Source organism: Lissotriton vulgaris, chromosome 3_1, assembly GCF_964263255.1.
Source record: "Lissotriton vulgaris chromosome 3_1, aLisVul1.2, whole genome shotgun sequence".
Taxonomy (NCBI): Eukaryota; Metazoa; Chordata; class Amphibia; order Caudata; family Salamandridae; genus Lissotriton; species Lissotriton vulgaris.
In genome coordinates, this window is record NC_141689.1 from 143,967,597 (window position 1) to 143,993,378 (window position 25,782).

Genomic DNA, 25,782 nt, shown 5'->3' on the forward strand with positions numbered 1-25,782 from the left:
TTATGTATGATTTGGATAGGGCAGTTCAAGTCCACTCATCTGTTTCACCCCTACCCACTCCCAGGGTTGAAAAATTAACGGGGAGAGCCGATACCACGTCGCATTACACACTGTCTAGCACAGGGAAAACAAACTCTATACACTAAGTAGTACCTAGGAGTCAAACATCAAATGGGTCATTCACCATGGACAACAAACCCAATACCATACAAATAACACAAGTGGGAACACACCATGCAGACCTTAGTGTGATAATGGCCGAGTAAAGACTCAAGGGCATATGGAAAAGATTCCCATCAGAAGCCACACTGTACTGCCCTCTTTTGCATCATTTGGGTTCTCCTTGCCCAGGAGACAAAACAAAACGGCCGGTCAGTTGTTACCGTGACCGATTGTAAATGAAAAGAGTGTTTGTTGGAGGGAAGTGATATATGAATTTACCAGTGTTTATATGGCAACTGAAAAAAGCAGTGTAAGGTGAGGAAAGTGAATAGTGAGGGATATTAAAATTAGATGAACTGGGTAGAAGCAAGTAATTTATTAGTATCTCCCAGTCCCCCAAAGTTAAAAGACAGGTGCAAACGCGGATTTGAAATAATATCCGGGGTCAGTAGTGGTCAACATGTTTCTGCATATATAGAAAAAAAGGTTTCATGCATTCTTCAGGACCCGTTGTTTATAAACTACTGCTTTTCGTGAAAAAATTGATAAAAGATATCACCTGAAGTATCCAGGTCATGTGCTCAACCACGTACTGTTACCGCACCGTACCAAGGAGACGATGTCCACAGGAACAACATAAACAAACAACAGAAAGACACAAATATGTCATATTCCTAAGGCTTAATCTTTTTGTTTTAGATATAACCTTTCATTCTTAGCGTCCCAGTCGCACACATTAAAGATTAAATTCAATCCAAGTCACTCACCCATTTGTGGTGGTTGAGGCGCTTCACCCCACCTGGCTGCGGCTCAGGTATAAGGAGCACCGCTCTAAAGCAGAAAAGTTTAAAAATTGAGGATGACAATCATGGCTTAATTGTTAATCTCCATGTAGCTGTATATTGGTGCTACTAGGATTATGTCTCTAGGCTTAGTTATAATGTTACCTGCTTTTACTACTGGAAATAACTACATTGACCTATATTGTCATAAGTTCTGTGCCTGAAGGGTTTTAACCACATCACAATATGTGGTATTTGCAGCGCTCGCCTTCTTATTACAGAGCGCGGTCAACAGGCACCCAAATCAGAGGACACGATTGTACTTAGTCCTCCGTCTCCACTATGCGCTTATCATAGTCAATAGCCATTCATGTGTCTACATGCATTATGGCACATATGCGTGAGCTTAAAAGTTTAGCACAATCTGAATATCTCCGCCCGTTCCTGCTTTTGCTTACATCTTCTAAATTGGAACTCGTAATGGCTACCAACTGGGGCTTAGCATTTGAGAATGCTGAAGTTCAAAACATCTTAGACGAGAACCCGAGCCTGCTAGACAGCATCCCTGTGGCAGTAACAAACAATGATGAGGGTTGGGCTAAGGTTCTAGTTCTTAAAAAATCACACTCTAGGACAGTAGTCCATGGGATAGCCATGGCGGAATATCTCCGTGGCAACTGTGCACCCTCAGGCCTCATTGTAAATAATGCACCCAGACTGTTCCTTGATGATAAGGAATTTGTAAAAGACTGGTCTATGATCGCCTGGAGATGCACAAGGGACTGGCTAGTCCTGATCATTAAGACTGCGAAAAGAGAGGCAGAAAAAATACTCATCGAGATTCAAATACTCGAAGGCCAGATTAGGACCACACTTAAGAGTACCTTGTTCAAGAAAGGACAGGATGATAGCGATAAAAATAACAAAGATTTCAAGGAGTCGATTCTTTTCACCAAGTTAGAAAAATTTCAAAAAGACTTGGCTAGGTTTTCCACAGAAAGGGTTTACCCATACACGAGTGATTCCTACACAGCACCCACATTCAACCGTGGAGGAAAAAGAGGCGGCTCATCATACGCTACATCGAGCTCAGTAGGAGTGCCTAGTGACTCGGATACATCACAGAATGGGTCCGCCAATAATACTCAAAGAGGTCGCGGTACCCGAAGGAATTGGAGGGGTAGACAACATCCACAGAATTACAATCAATACCAACCGTGGTGGTCGGCCAATCCGTAGATGTATGGACCATCGTACCCCTCACAAATGGGTCCTTTTGGTCCTCCCCAAATGCAACAAGGCCCTGGAGCTTTTTCTTTTTTAGGGTTTGGCCCGAGACGAGGCAGGGGCAGGAGGAGGCAAGGAGCAACACAACAAATCCACTGGAACACCACACCGCAGTCCACGATGGACCTTTGCAGCGGGAAAAAAGTTCCACAATAGACTGCAGGGACGAGCAATTCGACAACCTTGTGATGAATTTAAGTTCACACATATTATCATCAAACGAAGAGTGCCTACTAAACAAAGGCCTAGGATTCGTGGCTACTCAGAAAGGGGATCCTTTTGTAGCACAGGTGGAACTAGCCAAACTTTTTAGAAAAGTAAGGTTACACTATTTTTTTTCCAAACCAGTTAACATTGAAACACAAATTGAAGATAAGAACACTGGTCTTAAAAAACCATCGACATTCAATCCACCAAGTATCGGATTGCCTCCAAAGGTATTGACATTTGAAGCGGCTGTAGAAAACGATATAAAACATCTTTACCAAACTGTGAACAAACCCTTTGTCAACCTGTCAAGAGAAGAACAGTCGGCTTTACGCTCATTAACATCCAATGAGAAAATAATAATAAAGCCAGCCGACAAAGGCGGGGCAACTGTTATTCTCGATACTGAGACATACAGAAATGAATGTTTGAGACAAATGAGTGATCGGAGATCCTATCTCCCACTCAATGAAGACCCTACAGAAAAATTAAAGATCAAAATAGGTAACATGGTAGAAGAAGCGACTACTGAAGGGTGGATCACACCGCAGGAGGGGCAGTATCTTCTCACAAATCATCCAACAATTCCATACTTTTATTGTCTTCCAAAAATCCACAAACCTCAGAGACCACCACCTGGACGGCCAATTATCTCGGGCATAGGCTCTATTTTGGAACCACTATCGACCTTCGTGGATTACTTTTTAAACCCGATGGTAAAGGCCATGCCAACGTTCCTTCAAGACACCAAGAACGTTTTGAGACTCCTACCAGGTATACATTTTAACACCAATACTGACATCCTCGTATCATTTCACGTGGAGTCATTGTATACCTCGATTCCACAAACTGAAACCTTGGAAGTCGTGGGGAATCTACTAGAACAAAGTGACCACCAGTCTATCACGCCCACGCGGTTCATTATGAACCTGGCAGAAATCGCGATGAAAGAAAATTACTTTCGCTTCGAAGACACTACCTACCTACAAACATCTGGGACTAGTATGGGTAGTGTCTTCGCTCCAAGTCTGACGAACTTATACGTTCATAATTTTGAACAGCAGGAGGTACTTACATCTGCCAATCCATATCTATTATCGCTTCATACTTGGAAGAGATACATAGATGACATTCTGGTGGTTTGGCGTGGCACAGAAGAAGACCTTGTGCTGTTCCATCAATGGCTGAACACCAGAAATGTATACTTAAAATGTACCATCGAATACAGTAGGACATCACTGGCATTTCTTGATTTAATGATTCATACAACTCCTAATGGCCTAGTATCTGAGCTCTATCGTAAGCCTATGGACATAAATGCTCTTCTAAGATATGACAGCTGTCATCCTCGGGCCTTAAGAAACAACTTACCTTTTGGTCAGTTTCTCAGGGTCCAGAGGTATTGCTCTAGTAAAGCAGCATTTAATGTCCATTCAAGAAATCTGGAACAACAACTCAGTATGAAGCATTATCCTAAAAAGATCATTCGTCAATCCAAAAAGAGGGCATCAAATAACAACAGGGAGTCGCTCCTTGAGATACATCCTCCCAAAGAGAAAACCAATTGCATCACCTTTGTCAATACGTTCAACAGCAGATCTAACCAAGTTCAGAAGATCATCAAAAAACATTGGTCCATTCTGAATACAGGGGGGGATGATATCCCTCTACCTCTCTTTGCGTTCAAAAGAGGACAAAATCTAAAAGATCAGTTAGTCCACACACGCCCAAGAAACAAAGAACCAAGACAGGTGGGCACACTGTGGGATCTGCCTCCTGCACAAGGTTACCATCCATGTGGGGCCTGTTCAGTTTGCCCCCAAACTTGCAAGTCCATCAGTATAGACATTGGGACAAATAGACCGTGGACACAAACTAAGTTCACAAACTGCAATAGCAGCAACCACATTTCTTTGATAACATGCCCCTGTCAGCTACAATATGTAGGCATGACGACGAGGAAAGTAAGGACGAGGATACAAGAACACAAGAGCACAGTACGGTGCCGCAAACAAGCTACCCGCCTTACAGCACACTTTCTGGAGGTTGGACATGGCCCCAATGACTTTCATTTGACTGTTTTGGAACAGCCACGTATACCTGAATTCTGCCCTGACACTGGTCGTTTTCTGTTCAAAATCGAACAGAAATGGGTTTACAGACTGAACAGTGATAAGGCTGGGCTTAACGAGCCAATACCGTGGATGTCCCTCTAAAATGACGTAAGATCACTGAACAGAACACAGCCGGATTATCCAACACACCAACTGTCTGTATATGGTATTAACACTCTGCCTTATCTGAACACCTAATATACATATCATTTTACCCAAACCACTAACATCACAACACATCCAATCTATACAGAGCGTATAGATATTTGGCGGTCTGCACAACAGAGTATCCAGATAGAGCACTAATTCTGGCAACTGCCGACAAGGATAAACAAGACCAGAGCTACTCTAGTGATGATAGTACCTGATGTTATCTTTATAGTTAATTATGCCTCCTAATGATATTACAGATTTAGGCATTAGGATTTAGTGACACCCCATACATACTCCATTTATATCCACCTCTTGAGAACTGGTTGTGCCTGCATTTTTATATATAGACCGATATGAGGCCAATACACTTGATGTACAGAACGAGCGCAAGCAAGCTAATATATATTGCATCAAATAGATATAAATACGAATTTGCACTATATATAATTAACATACACAAGCAGTACAATAGGTATTACACAAGGTGGTAAATGGTTGTATATAGAGATGAAGATGGGTACGAAAGACCCTTCAAAGAATCAACATGAGAACAACAAATGGAAAGACATATCTTCGCAATTTCCGTATTGGGTGTGTTGGTATTAAAATCTAAAATATGGGGCCTCGGCGACTTATATTTTGAAGAACTACAAAATAACGGAAAAGAACTACAAATCCCGCTAAGCATATCGATCACGTGACCGACGTTACGCCGATCACATGACCGAATTCACTCACAACCGAATAAACATGGCGTGAGCTCTGTAGTCGGTGCCCCCCCAGACAGTTCGGACGACTGCCGGGAGACACCGACGGAGAGGTGAGTCGGTCCAGAGGGAGAGGACCCGATGAAATGTTTGTGCCTCTGACACGCTGAGATGCGGTCGTTCCGCACCGACAGTTTGTGTCTATGGCGGGGAAGTCTCTGTTTAGAGTGTTACATGCGGGTGAGCTTGCGCAATACAGCTCGCGTGCTTTGCCCAGTTTAATATACCACGGGCGGAGATATTCAGATATTCAGATTGTGCTAAACTTTTAAGCTCACGCATATGTGCCATAATGAATGTAGACACATGAATTGCTATTGACTAAGATAAGCGCATAGTGGAGACGGAGGACTAAGTACAATCGTGTGCTCTGATTTGGGTGCCTGTTGACCGCGCACTGTAATAAGAAGGCGAGCGCTGCAAATACCACATATTGTAATGTGGTTAAGACCCTTCAGGCACAGAACTTATGACAATATAGGTCAATGTAGTTATTTCCAGTAGTAAAAGCAGGTAACATTACAACTAAGCCTTGAGACATAATCCTAGTAGCACCAATATACAGCTACATGGAGATTAACAATTAAGCCATGATTGTCATCCTCAATTTTTTTACTTTTCTGCTTTAGAGCGGTGCTCCTTATACCTGAGCCGCAGCCAGGTGGGGTGAAGCGCCTCAACCACCAAAAATGGGTGAGTGACTTCGATTGAATTTAATCCTTAATGTGTGCGACTGGGACGCTAAGAATGAAAGGTTATATCTAAAACAAAAAGATTAAGCCTTAGGAATATGACATATTTGTGTCTTTCTGTTGTTTGTTTATGTTGTTCCTGTGGACATTGTCTCCTTGGTACGGTGCGGTAACAGTACGTGGTTGAGCACATGACCTGGACACTTCAGGTGATATCTTTTATCAATTTTTTCACGAAAAGCAGTAGTTTATAAACAACGGGTCCTGAAGAATGCATGAAACCTTTTTTTCTATATATGCAGAAACGTGTTGACCACTACTGACCACGGATATTATTTCAGATCCGTGTTTGCACCTGTCTTTTAACTTTGGGGGACTGGGAGATACTAATAAATTACTTGCTTCTACCCAGTTCATCTAATTTTAATATCCCTCACTATTCACTTTCCTCACCTTACACTGCTTTTTTCAGTTGCCATATAAACACTGGTAAATTCATATATCACTTCCCTCCAACAAACACTCTTTTCATTTACAATCGGTCACGGTAACAACTGACCGGCCGTTTTGTTTTGTCTCCTGGGCAAGGAGAACCCAAATGATGCAAAAGAGGGCAGCACAGTGTGGCTTCTGATGGGAATCTTTTCCATATGTCCTTGAGTCTTTACTCGGCCATTATCACACTAAGGTCTGCATGGTGTGTTCCCACTTGTGTTATTTGTATGGTATTGGGTTTGTTGTCCATGGTGAATGACCCATTTGATGTTTGACTATGCAGCGCACCCATCAGGATCTAGTTGCCTGCCTAGCAGAATTTCTCAGTGCAGTTTTACAGAGTATAGTGTCAGAGTGCAGTGGCATAGATTGCAGTGGCATACGGTAGAGTGGTGCAGAGTACAATTGGTCAGAGAACAATGGTGCAGAGGTGAAGAGTGCAATTGTGCATAGTAGAGTGGGATAAAGGGGGGCATACTGAGCTGACCTGGGAGTCCCGGAGGGTGCTAGAAGCGCTGCAGCCTTTCCGTGCTGCTTCTGTGGGGACCACCAGCCTTCCTGATTTCCTGCCGCCTGACTACATTTCCCAGCGCCCCACGTGACCGGAAGTCGGTGCACGCCCTGTCCCGCCCCTGGAGGTGCTCTTTAGTCCAGCCAGAGCCCCCGTGTTGCGGGACGCGCGCGGGCAGCGCCGGGCTAAGCCCGTGCAAAGGGCGGGCCCTCTACAGCCCTCTGAGGCCTGAGTAGGACGGGACGGACCACCCCTCTTGGCTTTTCCATAAGAGGAGGTAAAGAGACTTGGACTCCATATTTTGTGGTCTACCTAATATTTGACCTTATTAATGGATTTTAACTTTCGTACACTATAATTTCCTGACCGTGTCGCTGCTTGGTATTACCCTTATACATCTCAGCCATAACCAAGCCACATTAAGACTCGGAAGGGGGTTAACAGAAAAGTCATCCCACAGAGGGGTTCGTGCCATGGGATACAAGTCCACCACCCAAATGGGATAATACTGCCCATTCCTAGAGAAACAGATGTAAATGATTCTCGCCAGTCCGTAGATAGCATACTCAGCCAAGACTCTCCTTCACTAACAGCCGGTATTGCGCAAAGCCTCTCACTGGAAGAGGAATTAAATATTCTGTGTAAAACTAGGTATGTTCAAGGGGAACCGAGAAGCGAACAAAATAGTGCTCTACCTTGTCCTGCAAATAGTATCGATACATTATCCCCTAACGAGCGCCCGCTGGAACCCCCCCTATTACCTAAAAAAGTTAACACCCAAAGCATAGCACTCCCCCAGGTCTCATCCGTTAAAAGGAAGCACGACGGGGATGAACACAGTGGGAATCACTCAAAGCTACAAAAACTGTGTGTAAGCCCCTCATTGTCCACCACTAATTCCTTCTTAACCTCAGAGGCTGAAGAAGAATTAGACCATCTAGTACCTCCCTCCCAGTTGGCTTTACTATCCCAGATTACATCGCCGTTGGTGGAAAAATGAAACACTCTAGGGAATAGGCTGACGGGACTAGAAGAAATGATCAAGGCCAACTTGCCACCCACTAAAAACTTTGTAACATCTAACCGCTCTCAGCCACCTGCTGCCTCCGAAGTGCCTACGTTAACTACACAAAACATTAATGTCCAAATTCAGCCACTAGCCCTTAATACATCAGCCTCAAATGCTCCTAAGGTCCCTTCTAAACCCGTAGTAGCACAGTATACTGCTCCTAGAGCAGAGCTTAATAAAGCACTTTATATACACCTACCACCAGAGGCTGCCCATTTGTGTGTGTCCTTTCGGGAGTACCAGCACTCACTTATGGAAAAGTCGAAGGACAAGAAGACCTACTAAACAAGGTTATGTTTTGATTAACAAAAAATAGACCCCTGAAGACCTACTAAACAAGGTTATGTTTTGATTAACAAAAAATAGACCCCTGCCAACCAACCTTAATGGAAGAATAGTGAGTGTCAGAAGGGTGGGCTGCTTAGGTTCTCTCCCAAAAGATATTCCCGGTGATCTAGTGCTAGTTAAATTTAGGAACAGACATATTGTCCTGTACCTGCAAACCTGGCAGCCCCAAGAAGGAGACGGCCCTATATCCACCAGGGATTTACATGACTTTTACCCCAGTTCGTCATACACCCCTCTATCAAGACCAAAGACAGGGTATAATTATTCGATGGGTAGAAGCGTCTGTGTATTGAATAGTAGTAGCTTTTTCGCTTTTAATCGACTCGAACCAATGTACAATAGCTATAAGCATGGAAAGTTCTATTAATTTGCTTCTAGTAAGGGACAATCTGATGTAATGGTAGAACTGTGAATGCTAATCCTGTGAAAAGCACGTAAACAATAAGGAAATTATTCCCACAGGCTGGGCCTAAGTTTTTAACTTGTAGATACTTTGAGCTATTGCATGTATGTTTTTATGACTGTTTTTAAGTGTACGCTTTTATGATTTTAAACCAAAATCGAAGAAAACAAATTGAACTTGAACTATCATGGAATGTGGCAGGTCTAATGAATAAGTTGGCCTGCCCAGAGTGGGGTACCTTTGTGGACAGTAGTGATATTTGTGCATTCCAAGAAACCTGGGCCAGGGAGGACCAACACAGAGTCGGGTTTGCAGCATATAATATTGCTGCATGATGGGGAGGCAAGGGCCGTCCATCGGCCGGGCTCACAATCTGGGTCGGTGTAAACTTGGGGGGCTCGGGCGAGTCTATCCCGACATACTCTGATGATATCCAGTGTGTTCTCCTGTCCTGGCCCAACCACTACAAACTTGCTATTGTAAATGTTTACTCACGGCTGATAAGTGTGGCAAATGAGTCCAAAACCATAGAAGATCTATCTACTTTTCTTGGCTCTCTTAGCATGGATATCCATTATTTGGTCGCGGGGGACCTGAACTGTCACTATGAGCCACTTAATGGCTTAAATGAGGGAGTACTGACAGGCGAGGACGAACACTGGGGAGTCCCGCCCTGCCAGTCCCCAAACCCAAAGTCATGGTTCCCTCTGGCCATTCAGATCACGACCCTAACCCTGAATATTTCCATCAGGGCCTGTAATGGTCGCATGCCCTCTGACATTCCGTCCAAGTGTACATTCAATAAAAGGTGACAGGAATCAAGATTGGACTATATTTTGGTGGAGATTGGACTATATTTTGGTGGAGGTATGTTTATGGCCAAAGGTCATTGACTTTGAGGTACGGCCTAGGGTGGACAGTGATCACAACGCACTGAGTATGAGGATAGAGTGCCCCTGGGCTAGGGCAATTGAAAAGGAAACTGGCCTGGAAGCAGTAGATGGGTTGGTTATAACTAACAATAGGCGTAGAGTCAAGTGGGACAAACTGGTTGTGTCATGACATGCACTGCCGAAATTAAACAGTACTGCTATACCCATTCATGAGGAAGTAGGCTCCTTAATTTTGCAGCCCTTGGTACCAGATTTTAATGACAATATGCAGCGTGCCCATCAGGATCTAGTTGCCTGCCTAGCAGAATTTCTCAGTGGAGTTTTACAGAGTATAGTGTCAGAGTGCAGTGGCATAGATTGCAGTGGCATACGGTAGAGTGGTGCAAAGTACAGTAGGTCAGAGAACAATGGTGCAGAGGTGAAGAGTGCAATTGTGCATAGTAGAGTGGGATTAAGTGCACTGCATAGAGTAGGGAGGTGCAGCGTAGGGTAGAGAGGCATAGAGTGCAGTGTCAGAGTGCAGTGGAGCACAGTAGATTAGAGTGTCGTAGAATGCAGAGGAGTAGAGTGCATTGACGTACAGTACAGAGGCACAGAGTAGAGCGACATATAGTTCAGTGTAAGAGAGTGCAGTGTTATAGAGTAGAGTGTTGCAGAGTGCAGCGGTGTAGAGTAGAGTGCCATTGAAGGCATTAGTATAGCATGCAGTGGCGTAGAGTGATGCAGAGTATAGTGATGTAAAGTACAATGGTGTACAGTGCAATAGTGTACAGTAGAGTAGAGTGTTGCAGAGTGGAGTATAGTGGCGAACAGTGAAGTGCTGCAGAGTAGAGTGTTGTAGAGTGCAGGGATGTAAAGTAAAGTAGCATAGAGTGCATTAGTGTAGAGGCAGTGGCATAGAGTGGTGCAGAGTAAAATGACGTAAAGTGTAACTGTGTAGAGTGCAGCAGTGTAGAGCAGAATGGTGTGGAGTAGAAGGTTGCAGAGTCGAGTATAATGGCAAAGAGTGCAGTGGTGCAGATTAGATTGACAAAGAGTGAACTGGCATTGAGTGTATTGTTTTGAGTAACGTTGCGTAGAGTGCAGTGGCGTGGAGTGGTACATGGTAGATTGCAGTGGCATCGAGTGGAATGGAGTAGAATGGAATGGCACAGAGTGGAATAGCACGGTGTAGAGTGTAGTGTGGAAGAGTAGAGTTTTGCACAGTGCAGAGTCAAAGAGCGCTGTGGTACAGAGTAGATTAGAGTGGCTTAGATAGGATTGGCTTAAAGTGCAGTGGTGAAGAGTGCAGTGGTGCATAGTAGGGTAGCTTTGGGGACTGTGCATTGCCATAGAGTAGAGTTGTGTAGGATAAGGAGGCATTGAGTGAAGTGGCTTAGAGTTGAGTGGTGCAAAGTAGTGTACAGTGATGTAGTGTAGAGAGGCATAATGTGGAGTGTTGCAGAATAGAGTGCAGTAGTGAAGAGTGGTGCAAAGTAGAGTGGAGTGGGGTAGAGTGGATATGCGTGTTGTGGTAGCGCACTGCAATTACAGATAATGCATCTTCAATTGAAATGACCATTACATTTGCAATGACATATAGTTTTAGTAATAAAGGTACACAGCTCACAAATACTAATGTGTGGAAATATATATCATTACCTAGTGTATTGATTGTTTGATATATTGAAATATTTATTTCCTCGCCACTTCAGAATTACTAAAAATGTGCTTTATTTGTCCTATTCGAAAATATCTTTTGTGCTAGAAAAAACAATAACAAAGTACATCACACCCGATTAGCCATCATGATTGTCACCCAAATATTCTCACTTTGGAATCAGAGAAAGAAAAGTAAACACCAAGTATCATGGAAGACAGAGTCTGACATCTGACCTCTACCTTTAAATGCACAGAAAATGTGACTAGATAAGACCAAGATTTAAAGGCCTTTTCACAGAAATTCAGTACTGGTGGAAAAATACAGTGAATAGGGTTTGAGCAAGTGAAGTGTAGAACTCAAGCTTCACAGCCTGAAACAACTAAAGCCAGCAAATAGAAAGCAAGAAATTGTGAGTTACAAGCCACAAAGCCAATAGTAAGCAATGGTTGGAATGCATTCCCAGGGATGCTTTTGGAATGTCCCCAAGATGCCATTAGCATATCAGACAGCTATGCTCTCTGGAAGAATTCGACCTAAAAAGGATTGCAAATGCAAGAACAGCCATCACACTCTAGATGACCCCTACACTGCAGCTAAAGGTTTGTGGTTTATCTTAATATGTTTGCAAGGACCTAATCTACATACTAGTATTACATCAGACTACACAAACCATGAAGCCAAGGAATGAGTGGGTACATATAGTAGGGTGCATTGTAAACACAATATACGTATAGTTTCATTATACACATCTGGAATTTCAGGCACAGGACTGTAGCAGACCTTGGATCCAGGGTGACTTACCTTGGATCCAGTGTGGCTGATCTTGGACTAATTGTAGCTGACCTTGGACCTAGTGTAACTGACCTTGGATCCAGTATATCTGAACTTGAATTGAGTGTGACTGGCCTAGAATTCAGTGTGGCTGACATTGGACCGAGTGTAGCTGAACTTGAATCGAGTGTGACTGGCCTATAATTCAGTGTGGCTGACATTAGACCTAGTGTAGCTGACCTTGGATCCAGTGCAGCTGACCTTGGATCCAGTGGCTGATCTTGGAACAATTGCAGCTGAGTTTGGGCCTAGTGTAACTGACCTTGGATCCAGTATAGATGACCTTGGATCCAGTGTGGCTGATATTGGATCCAGTGTAGCTGACCTAGTTAATTAATTAATTTCTTTATTTCGGGGCTACAGATAACTTCTCGCGCTTCTCAGCGCTAAGTCCTACCTGATAGGTGCTTGCCTGCGCTCAGTCACCTGGTCTACCCACCCCGGTCCGACGCGGTAATTAGTACCGTTGCGAGGAGGGTGGGGTAGACAGAGTCAGGGACTTCCTGCTTGGAGGGTTAGCGCTCTAGCCTGCAGTGGGGAATCCTACATAAATACCCCTGGGCTAGGCGGCGGCGCTGTGAGCAGAGAGGTTTGGTGGCAGCTTCCTCCCGCGCTGGTTTTCGTGGCTAAGGTGATTCTTTTAGCTGCTTGGAATTTGGGCTGCATTTTAATACCAGTGTGAACGCAGCATTTTACTGTGCTGGGGGACTTTTAATTTCTTTATTTCGGGGCTACAGATAACTTCTCGCGCTTCTCAGCGCTAAGTCCTACCTGATAGGTGTTTGCCTGCACTCAGTCACCTTGTCTACCCACCCTGGTCCGACACGGTAATTAGTACCTTTGCGCGGAGGGAGGGGTAGACAGAGTCAGGCACTTCCTGCTTGGAGGGTTAGCGCTTTAGCCTGCAGGGGAGAATCCTGCCTAAATTCCTCATGCCCCAGCGACCGCGCAGGCGCGCCAAAGGCAAGCCTGTCTGCGCCCGTCCGTGGCCGGCGGGGCCTGGGGCCAGAACCCCTGGTGGAGCTCGGATAGGCGCAGGTTATACTCGGCAAGAGCTGATCTATTTACGTACAGGATCGGGGCTGGATTGTAGCCACAGCTTGGATCCCTTGAGTGGAGATCTTATTAAAGAATGCAGACATTTTGGCTATTTGCTCAGCCAGCCTGCCTGTTTAGCTGAAAGGACTGGGGAGCTTAGATGCGCCCTGCTCAATTGTAGGTCACTGAAGAAACACACCTCAGATATTCACGACCTACTGTGGGACAGTAAATTAGACCTACTCTTCCTTACAGAAACTTGGCTATATGGGGAGTCGGATCCCGAAGTGCTGGATGCCCTTCCCCAGGGATATGAGATATGTAGACAGGATAGACTAAGCGGAAGAGGGGGAGGGATTGCAGTGATCCACAGGGACCATATCAAATGTCACATGGAGCCTGCAAGTATACTGGACAGCGAGACAGGTGTATTTTCGATAATAGTTCCCAACAATGACACTATTAAAGGTTTTCTGGTGTACAGACCCCCAGGAGGCAGTAGCCAATTCGCAGGCAGTCTGATACAGAACTTAGTGTCTCCTGCCCTGCGCTACGACAAATTCCTATTGCTGGGGGATTTCAACTTGCACTTTGATGATGAGGCTAATATGGTGGCCCGAGAGGTTCGCCAAGATCTGCTTACAATACACCTGGTGTGACAGTCGGCGTTACCCACCCATCGGCTAGGACACTTGCTTGACCCAATGTTTTGTAATTGGAAAGGCACTGTGATTGATCCTCCGCTCCCGATGGTGTAAACGGACCACTTCTTGGTGCCTTTTCGCATCAAGTACATGAAAGATAGTAAGACTGGGAAAGGAAGGAGCACCAATAACAAACAGCGGAAACGGGCTAAGTTTTCCCCGGAAAATTTCGGTGCTAGTCTGGTTCAGGGGGGTCCCCCTGAAGGACTGGGCGCTTCGATTGATGGGGCATGCAAAGCCCTGGATTACCGCATTCAGACGGCCCTACACAGTACGGCCCCTTGGGCTAACACTTGTCCCGCGCGGCATACTAAATCAATGCGGAATTGAAAGAAGCTAGGACAGCTTGTAAGCGTATGGAAAGACTCTGGAGAAAGGGCTATCTGCCGGACACTGAAAGGGCTTAAAAAACAAGCCTCAAGGGATATCACCCTTTAATAAGGAAAGCTCGAGCGGCCTATTTTTCTGTGCGAATTGATAAAGCGGAGAGCTCGGCTAAGGAAATCTTTCTGGTGTATAAAGAGTTGTCCACATTGGCCTCAGTTGGAGAGCAGGTGGTCTCCTCTGTGCAATCCTGCAACCAGATAGCGGAATATTTTTATAAAAAAGTGCAGGACATTTACTCCACTTTTCCCATGGAAGCCAGAGTCGGCTCCAGTGGTGAATGGCAGCTGGAGCAGGAAAGTTTGGGAAAGGATAGCCTTAGGGCCTTCCAGGTTCCAGAACAGGAGTTGCTAATTAAGGTTGCCAAGGGGGTGAAATCGGGCTCCCCTAGAGATCCAGCTCCTGCAAAAATCTTGAGAGGTAATATTTGCGTGTTAGTTCCTTATGTCAAGCACCTACTGACTCTATCCTTTGACACCGGCAGGGTGCCGACAATTTGGAAACAAGCAGTGGTACTTCCTCTCAAGAAAAAGCCGCAGATTAGTATAACACAACTGAACAATCTGCGGCCGATTTCTCTCCTCCCTTATTTTTCCAAAATTGCTGAGAAACTGGTTAATCTTCAGCTCTCGGCACACATTGAGGCACATGGGCTACTGCACCCCTCCCAGGCGGGTTTCCACACTTACCACTCCACTGAATCTGCCCTTCTCTTTTCAACAGAGGCTTTGCGGAAGCATGTAGATGAGGGCCAGACAGCGGCACTGATTCTTCTTGATCTTAGTGTTGCATTCGACACTGTGGCACATCACATCTTGCTGCAGTGTCTGAGGAGGGGTGGAGTGACTGGGAAGGCTTGGACTTGGTTGTAATCCTTCCTTCATGACCGCACCTTCTATGTCGAGCAGGGCTCTCATAGGTCAGAGGCTTTTGACCTCAAGCAGGGAGTTCCCCAGGGTTCTAGCCTCAGCCCCACCTTGTTTAATCTTTATGTGGCACCAGTAGCCTTAATAGCTGAACAGTAGGGGTAGAGGTAGTAACTTACGCCGACGATACTCCACTGGTTGTCGCCCTGACACAGCCAGCTGAGCACGTAGCCAGCAGCTTTGCGTCTTGCCCTCAGGATTTGGCAGGATGGATGGCCAGCAACTGCCTCAGACTGAATGGGGACAAAACCGAGGTGTTCATTGTGGGTAAGTCCCCGTCAGTTTGGACCTCGGCGTGGTGGCCTCGTACGTTGGGCCCCCTACCTACTCCTAAGGATCAGGTTAAGAACCTTGGCATATGGATGGATGACAAAAACTCCTTTGATTATCACACCCAGCGTGTCGCTGGGGTGTGTTTTGGTATTCTTCCTGCCTGACACTGGATTTGCTCCCCATGTCAGCTAGGAGGGCCCTGGTCCATGCCCTGGTTACTTCCAGGCTGGACTATGGGAATGTCCTCTACCTGGGAGCAAATACTAGGTGTCTCCGGAGACTGCAGCACATCCAGAATGCTGCTGCACATCTGGTGCTGCGGTTGCCAAGAAGAGCTTCCTCTGAAAGGGCCTTGGAGGCATTGCATTGGCTCCCCATTAAGGAACGTATCCACTTTAAGGCTCTCTGTGTCAGCCATAGGATCATTCAGGGGAAGGGCCCTGGCTTCTTGCGCAACCTGCTGACACTGTACACACCTGCTCGGCTTCTGAGGTCTCAGGGTGCGGGTCTGATGCATGTCCCCAGGTTTAATAGGGCTAGAATGGGTGGAAGATCTTTCCGCTCCCTGGCTGCCCGTAGATGGACCACCCTTCCAGTCAGACTCCGCACGGAGACTTCTGAGATGGTGTTCCGGAGGGAACTCAAAACTTTTCTGTTCTCAAAGTGTTAAGTGCTGCCTGCCCAGGCTACTATTTGAATGTTGCCTGACCATGTATAGCGCGGGGACACACTGACAAGTGTAACCAGGCGCTTTATAAGCTCAGTATTATTATTTTTTTTTTTATCTAGTGCAGCTAACCTTGGATCCACTGTTGTGGACAGCAGATTTACACTTGTTGCCAGGTCAAAATAGTAGAAAGTGCTGGCAGTGATTTCTTGTCAGTTTGGGGACTTCATAGTGCAAAAATCATAGAATCAAATTTACAATGAAAGTGACTCAGAGTGTGCCACTAGCCAGTTGGCTACTCCTTACTGAGTCACTTTCAAAGCACAGGGATGTGACATATTTAGAACACTATGGGCCAGATGTAGGTAGCCCTTTACCGATCGGAATCGGCCGAAAATACCGATTTTCGGCCGTTTCCGACCGGTAAAGGGCTATGGAGATGTAGGGGCACCAAAAATGGACATATTCTGTAATTTTACCGAATCAGTATTTTTACCGAATCGGTAAAATTACAGAATCGGTAAATTTACCGATTCTGTAAATTTTACCGATTCTGTAAATTTACCATTCAGTAAAAATACCGAATATGTAATTTGAGATGTAGGTAGCATGTCTAACAGTGCTACAGGGCATTAAGAATTCGGTATTTACCATGCAATACAATTGCATGGTAAATTACGAATTCATGTGTACATGCACATCTGTGCATGTAATCTGTGCATGTACACCTGTGCCATGTGGCACACAGACATGCCCTAAGGCCCATAGGATTCAATAGCAAATACCGATTCGGTATTTACCGAATCGGTAAATACCGAATCTTACCGAATCGGTAAAAAATACTGAATTTTTCCCTACATGTCATTTACCAATTTTTGAATACCGAATCGGTAAAATTCGGTATTTAAAAATCGGTAAATGACATTTACCTACATCTGGCCCTATGTCGCATCCCTGTGCTGGCGCCCAATCAACAGCCATGCGCCAGCGCAGGCACCCGTGCATCATGGAGCAAGGTTGTCTGTGTTTTAGAGGAGATTGTTTTTGTGCAGGAATGGACACCTTCATGTACAAAAACAATCAATTAAGGTGTTTCCCTCTTTACATGCATGCTGTATAATGCAGCACACATTGAAAGAGGAAAAACAAGGAGAAATGTAAACATTTCTCTTTGTTGCGCCCCGTGGGTGGTTTGGTATTCTGATGCATTTCCAGGGTTACAATTTCTTGTGAATTTGAAAATGCATCAGAATACATGGGTGTTGCGTGGGATTACAGCAACACCCATGTCACGCCCCTTACATGCAAAGTGTTGCGTGAGAAGGGTCAATATTTACAAGCACGCGTAAAGCCACACAGGGTGGATTTAAGTGTCCTTGTGAATATCGGCCAGCAGGTGACGTACCGGCGGCTCAAGGGACTTGTAAATAAGCACCTTATATTCTCTGCATTCCAAAAAGTTGCATTGCTAATGCCAATTGACAAAGATTTTCCCAGATGTATCTCAAACGCATGTATCAAAAAGTTGCATTGTACATGTGTGTAAAGTATGCATGAAGAACATATGTAAATGAACATTTGCTTCATTTATTTATTTATTTATTTATGTATTTATTACATTTATATGGCGCAACAGCTACCCTGAGGGTCTGCCAGCGCCTTGTATCTGAGTGTGCAGTTTATTGATTAAATAGCCACGTTTTGATGCCCTTTCGGAATTGAAGGTACCTTGATTCAAGACGCAATTCGAGCGGCAGTGAGTTCCACAGAACCGGGGCCAGGTAGGCAAATGAGCGCCCGCCCAATCGTGCTCATTTGAATCTAGGGACAGAAAATTTGGCCTGATGCATTGACCGAAGGTTTCTAGAGGGTAGATATTTATGCACCAGCTTACATAGATAGGCAGGAGCTTCCCCTGTGCCAATCCTGAACATATAGCACAGGGCTTTGAATTTGACTCTATTGGCTATCTTCAGCCAATGCAATTTCTTAAGATGTTCCGTAACACTTGTTCGCCCCGGGAGATGGAGAAGCAGCCTTGCGGCCGCATTTTGAACGACCTGAAGTCGATTGATGATAGCTTTATTGGCTCCTAGATATAGGATGTTCCCAAAGTCAAGTCTGGAGCCAATGAGGGCCTGTAAAACTGTTCTCTGCGCCCCTTCTGGAAGTTGCCATAGGATTTTCCTCAGCCATCTAAGCCATCTAAGGATGGCGAAACAAGTTGAGGCCGTTTTTGAAAAGTCATGCAAAATCATTTCGTGTGTTGTCAGAGGAGCGCCATGAGAAACGCAATTCCAACACGATACGGGCCCTAGGCACTTGAAATCACTTTTCTGCTGGCATAAACCAGCAAGAACCCTGAGGTCAGGACAACTGGCCCTGGTTACGGTGCCCAGAACTAAAAAAGCTCGCTGGGGTGGCAGGAGCTTTTCTCTTGGGGCGGCAGAGGCCTGGAATAAACTCCCACTTGCGCTCAGACAAACTCAGGATCTGATGGTCTTCAGAAGAGGACTCAAAACATGGCTCTTCACTCAGTAAGCACGCTGCATCACACCAGTCTATCCTTCTAGCGCCAGGACACCTCTGGGTAACAGAGCGCTCTACAAATATGTAAAATAAATAAATAAATAAACTGTTTTCTCTGACAACATTAACATTATTGAAGTTCCTCGGTGGGTGTTCACAACTCGTCGCCAGAAATGAAAAGATATTCCTCAAGCATTTTTAGAGAGTTTACTATAGCACCCACCGGACAGCAACTGACACCAGCTCACTGCGGCTCTCACATTCTGAAAGGGAACAAGAAACTAAAAGGGGAAGTTACAACACATTACACACTTCTACACATGTACTACACCTGCTCACCACAGCACCAGGTTACCTCTAGGAATGAGTGCAGTCCATTCAGTAAATGAGAACAAGCACAAGTCCCACAGTGAATTAAGATGTGGCACTTGTGCAAACTCTGCATTACAAACTTGTGTGCCCATCCTATTCCTCTGATATTGTTTAAAGGTTTGTAATTTAAGAGCATGCTTAGGCGTTAGTAACTTTTTTCAGACAATTTTGAATCTTAGCTGCAATTTTGAGAAAATATATCAGAACACCTTAAAAATCTGACCACAGTTTAAAAATGACTTACCAGTGACAGTCAGTCACATATCTCAAAAATGCACTACAAACATTATTTATGTAGCACAAGCACACCACAGTCCACACAAGATCCACTCAATCAATATACACTAGAGAAAAAAACCTTCATGAAAATGTAAATGTAAATGTGTTTCGATTTATATAGCGCAACACTTTAACCCAGGGGTCTCAAGGCGCTTGCTTAGGGAACACGTCCTGGTATTCCCCTGTGAGATACCCCGCCGGGTATCCACGAGGTGAAAGCCAGGCATCCCGCCGCGAGGGGCCGTAGTGGAGATTAAGCAAGCTATTGCCCAGAGTCGCAGAGTGTGACCCCGTGAGTCGAGTAGGCACCGGAGCGAGAATTGTCGACTCCGTGGAATTTTGAGCCCGAGACCCGCCGAGGCGGGGAATCGAACCATGGTCCACAGCCGATCTCAGCTTCCGGGTCTGCCGCCTCTAACCACTGAGCCACGCTTCTCCACATGAACAGTTTGGTCTCAGGGTTTTCTATTGGTCAGGCTGGCTTTTCCATCCTCCTCAATGAACATTCTATGGAATCAGCCATTATTGTGGGCACTGAGTTGTTTAAGGCTATCGTAGATAGAGGGCGCACTGCAGCCCTCATCCTACTCGACGTGACTGCAGCCTTTAACACGGTCAACCATAACCTTCTGATCGACCGGTTAGAATGTCTTGGGATAATTTCAATGGCTCTGTCCTTATTTAGATCTTTTTTGACAAATCGAATGCAAACAGTAGCCCTGGAAAAATTTTCATCTCAACCCTTGTCTTTACCATGTGGTGTTCTTCAAGGCTCATCAATAAAATCAACCCTATTCAACATCTATTTTACTCCTTTGGTGGCTCTTGTAGAATCCTTCAGGCTGTCACTGGCCTCATATGCGGATAACACCCAGATCAAGGTTTCACTTTCCAGCAAAGACCCCGACTTGAATGATACCTACAATAGCTGTGTGAGGGGAGTCAGGATCTGAACTCCTCAAAAACAGAAGCAGTTATCCTTTTTGTAAATAATATCTCTTTCTGGAACACATCTTTGTGGCCAGATAAATTGACTTTGCTTCCAGCACCAGTAAAAAAAAGTAAAATATCTGGGAATATTGATTGACGACAGACTCACATACAAGGATCAAGTTAATAAGATGATTTCCACCTCTTTTTATTCACTCGGTCTCATCAGCAAGAATGCACAGTTACTTCCACTGAATTTGCTGAAGACAGTTGTTTTGGCCTTTGTAGTGTCCAGAATGGACTATTGTAATGACCTATATCAAAATTTGCCAAACGTTGCCCTGAAAAAACTTCAGATTCTCCAGAATTCAGCAGCTAGGGTGTTGACGAAGATTCTGAGATTCCAGCCTCTCAGGCACTATTGAGCTTCCATTGGCTCTCTATTCAAAAGCGGATAGTGTTCAACGCTCTATGTATTACATGCAAAGCGCTTCAGGGATTAGGTCCGGCCCTATCTAAGAGAGAATGAATGAATGAATGAAAGGAGATTTATACCACGCAACTTTGCCCAAGGGCATCAAGGCGTCAGAAGGTATGTACCAGAGAAGACACTTCATTCCCGCTCAGCCAGAAATCTGGTGGTGGCATCCTATAAACGTTCTTCTTAGGGAGGCTGAAGCTTTGTGGTTGGTACCCCTTGAAATTGGAATAAGCGTCCCCTTGAAATAAAAACTGCTCCCTCTCTTACAAGGTTTTGTAAGTCCTTAAAGACTTGGCTCTGTAGGAATTAATGGCTGTGGTTTTTTCCCTACCTTGTGACTCAGTGCCAAGACTCCTCAGATCATTTGATTGTGCCATTCAAGAATTCTAGAGTGTTAAGGATCAGCAGAAATAAATCTTCTTAAGGGGTTTAGATATGCGATCTATCCTGAATGTCTTCCTTGACTGATATCCAACACAAACAATTTAATTACACACATATATGAAATAAAATCTGATCCAACTCTTACCTGGTGAAATAAGAAGCAGCCAAACCCACAGAAGGTGCATTCTGTGGATCCTGGGGGAACTCACAAGTTGCTTAGACTCCTCAGGTAGAGTAGAGGTGATCATCTTGTCCATAGGTAATTAAAGGATCCTTGTGGGATTTACCATGCTGTGGGTCTGCTTCTGTATATTGACTGAAAGTATCTACTCCTGAATAATCAGGCGCCCCTGGCACGGGCTCAGTAAACACTCACAACTTATTCAATCCTACTTTCTAGAAATTATCTGAGAAGATGCTGTTCTCAGAGTGCTCAGGAGGGACATCTCGCGGAATGTGTCGCAGATCACTCTTTGTGTCGATAGCTTGACCAACTGGGTGACTGTAGTCAAGATTACGCTTCTGGTTACACTGCCCTCACTGTATAAACAGCCCCCACTGAATACACTACCTCAACTGTGTATACTGACCCCACTGTGCACACTGCCCCCACTGGATACACTGCCACCACTGAATACACTGCCACCACTGTGCACACTGCCCCACTGAATACACTGCCCCCACTGAGTACTCTGCCCTACTGAATACACTGCCCCCACTGTGTACTCAACACCCACTGGTTACACTTCCCCCTCTGGACACACTGCCCTAACTGGATACACTGCCCCCACTGGATATACTGCCCCCACTGCAGACCAGCTGTGTTTTGTCACAGCTGCTTGTCCCTTTCCAGTTACAGGTGTGTGCTTCTCTTCATCCTCCAGAAGCAGGCTGTGGTGAGCATCCACGGGTGGTTCCTCTCGTCCACTGCCCAGATCCAGTTTTCAATAAAGGCACGGTCCATCGGTGCTGGCTTCTTTCTTCATAAGACTGGTTTACTGCAGAGTCAGCGATGAATTAGGAACTGCGATGGGGTTGAATCTGATACCTTACCAACGTGTTTTCTCTTCTTTCAAGTTCCTTATTCTCTTTTCTATCTGTGGTGAGGTTTTTCTCCACTTCCTTCATCATAGTCTCAGTATGACCAGAGTCAGTGCCAGCAACATCTTGGCTGCTGACAGCAGTTGTGAAATATTGTCTACTGCAGCAGTTTCTGTTCGTCTACGATATCTGTGCTAGTTTATAAGAAGGGAAAATCACAAACATAATTACCTCTGGCTAAAAAAACAGAACAATGTTCAGGAAGTAATTTTACTAACAATAAATAAATAAAGCAATCCAGATGACCCATATGTGGTTTGTTCAAGTAATGTAAATGCCAACCTACTGAAACACGAACCCAAACATTCACATGCCCTTATTACAGAAAACCTCATTAGGATCCCCTCATGCCCAGAACTTGGTTGTAGCGCTGAATGCCTGAGCCAACAGGGCTGGCTGTGTGTGCTAACCCACTCCACTGGCTGGGTGTGCTACCTCACCTCACTGGCTGGGTGTGCTACCTCACCTCACTGGCTGTGTGTACTATGCACCCCACTGGCTGTGTGTGCTAACACACCCTACTGGCTGTGCATGCTACCTCACCCCACTGGCTGTGTGTGCTTACGCACCCCACTGGCTGTGTTTGCTACCTCACCCCAAGTGCTGTGTGTGCTACTTCACTCCACTGACTGTGTGTGCTAACGCACTCCACTGGCTGGGTGTGATACCTCACCCCACTGGCTGTGTGTGCTAATGCACTCCAATGGCTGTGTGTGCTAACGCACCACACTGGTCGGGAAATCTTATCCTCCGCTGGTCGCGGTTGGGGGGGTCCCTGGTTCTGAGGCTGCAGGCATCATTTAGGTCATCGAGGAGGGTCCTTGGGCACTGGATTCCAGGTCAGAATCACTGGGGGGACGTCCTTAGGGTCTTTGTCCACTCGGGCATAGGCCGGGCTCGGCAGGTGCAGAGTGGGCTGGATTTGCAGTTCCTGGCTGGCACCAGTGGTATTGTAGTTTAAGCAGAACCAGTCTTTAAGAGGGTCAAGGCAGGCAGGCCCTCCGGGTTTCTCGAGGTTTCTATCTGTAGAAGATGCCGAGATTTAGCAGGAGCAAGTTCAAGGATCAACAGTTCTGTAGGGCTGGGGCCAAGTCAGTTGGTGTCGTCCTCTTGTTAGCAGCTGCACGGAAAGTCTTCTTCTTCTTGGTCTTCTTTCTTGTTTCAAAATCAGGATCTGAGGAAGTAAGGTTCAGGCTGCCCGTAAATACAAAATTTAGGGGCGTGACAGATAGGTGAGGGCAGGGAACAATAGGTCTCTGTCCTGGGGTTGGTACACCCCCTAACCTGCTCCTCTCCTGTGGGAGGGGGGCAGGAGCCTAGCTGTGAGTGTGTAGGGCTCCCGATCCTCAAGATGGTGGTAGCCCAGTGTCGTGCTTCACCTCGCCTCTCCCACCTGCCTGAGGGGTGGAGTTGGCACAGGCTGGCACACCTCTTTTCCTGAAATAGTGTTTCCCGCTAGAGTGGGGGTCTGAACTGGTGGGGGCCAGTTGCTGAGTACAGGAAGGGGTATGGAGAAGCTCACAAAGGCAGCATGCATTTGAAGCTACCCCCTGCCCATCTTGGGGAGGAGACCCAGCACCTCGCCCAGGATGTGCATTGTTGCAGGCCCAGGAGAGCGGGGGGCTCTCCACCCATGTGTCCAGCTTCATGTCTGCTATGTGGCAGCCTCTCAGATAAGACGTGGATTGTAGGTTAGATTTCAGGGGGTATCTCTAAGATGCCCTCTGTAGTGCATTTTACATTTTACATTAAATCCCACACTGACATCATTGTGGGTTTAATGTGCTGAGAAGTTTGATATCAAACTTGTCAGTCTTCAGTGTAGCCATTATTGTGCTGTGGAGTTTGTAATGACAACCTCCCAGCACCATATACTTTTAATGGCATCACTGCACTTACAGTACCCAGGAATGGCCCTGGATACTGTATGGGGCACAGGGTTCATGCACCTGTGCCCACACCACTGGCATAGGGCACCAAGCTAGATGGGTGACTGATGTATGCCAGGGCAGTGGGTTTGTGGGCATGGCACCATGTGTGCCATGTCGACTCTTTGCTTAGTTCTGCACCAGGGCACTCAGCCTGCAAAGACAGTGTGTGGGTGTCAGGGCGCAGGGTCCCTGAGGGTAGCACAATAAGTGCTGCAGCCCTTAGGGGTCTTCTCTGGTCACAATGCCCTGGGTACCTAGGGTACCATTTACCAAGGGCTGAAATGTGGCCAGAGATGCCAATTGGGTTTGAACTTCAGTACAGTTTTAGGGAAGGAACACAGGCCCTGGGCACCTGATTGGCAGGAGCTCAAGGCACACTCAGTCAAAGCACATCAGCAATTCATGAAAAAGTGGGGGCATACCATGCAAGAAAGATGGCACTTTCTCACAGCACCACACTGGCTGTGTGTGCTACCTCAAACCACTTGCTGCGTGTGCTACCTCACCCCACTGGCTGTATGTGCTACCTCACCCCACTGGTTGCGTGTGCTAACACACCCCACTGGCTGTGTGTGCTACCTCAACCCACTGTCTGTGTGTGCTACCTAGGTATGGGCGAATTTTGCGAATCTCGCGTTCGCGAATTTTGCGGATTTGCGAACTCGCAATCCGCAAAATCCGCGAATTCCCGCGAATTTGCGGATTTTTTTTTTTTATGTTCGCACAGGTTTCTGCAAGTTCGCGAGGGTTTTGTACAATTTCGCAAATTGCGAAATTGTACAAAACGCGTGCGAACTTGCAGAAATCCGTGCGAACACAATGTGCCCAGTAGGGTATGTGCCTCTTGTGTGAATAAAAGGTCAGAGAAAGATCAGTTCAGCAGATGAAGAGAAAGAAGCTCGGGTATTGCGCTCGTGAAAGTCAAGGATGCAAAGCCTATCCAGCATCACAGCTGATTTTCCACAGTAGATTTGGGAAGAAGGCACAACTGTCCAGCCTCGACGACGCTCACGATTGTTTTTGGGCTAATGAATGAGTCACTGAATTTGAGCATCAACTAGTTCGAGCGACCATGTGTGTGTTACTATGCAATCGCCCCAAAGGGGGCAGGGGTCCCTTGAGTGAGCTGCAGACCTGACCTGTGCCCAGCCATGCAACTATTTTACAATGGCGCCAGCAAGCTGCCAGCGCCGTTGTAAAATAGTTACAAAGTTAGCTTGCACAGGAAGCACTGAGATAAAATAAAGCAGTACCTGCTTCGTTTCATCTAGTGGTTCCTGTGCAAGCTAACTTTGTAACTATTTTACAACGGCGCTGGCAGCTTGCTGGTGCCATTGTAAAATAGTTGCATGAGTGGGGGTTCAACTTTTGAACCCGTTACGTTCGCGGATTTTTTTTGCGGATTTTGCGGGAAATCCGCAAAATTC

At 45.8% G+C, this 25,782-nt stretch overlaps 1 protein-coding gene across 1 annotated transcript in view; it reads right to left on the reverse strand.

The window, feature by feature from the left end:
- Positions 1-21,943, reverse strand: part of LOC147726108 (CMRF35-like molecule 9) — a 261,759-nt gene extending 239,816 nt beyond the window's left edge. Inside the window, exon 1 of the mRNA XM_086960213.1 lies at positions 21,469-21,943. Coding sequence (XP_086816339.1) covers positions 21,469-21,580 — 112 coding nt within the window. The 5' untranslated portion in view covers positions 21,581-21,943. The remainder of the gene's footprint in view (positions 1-21,468) is intronic.
- Between the last annotated feature and the right edge of the window lie 3,839 nt (positions 21,944-25,782).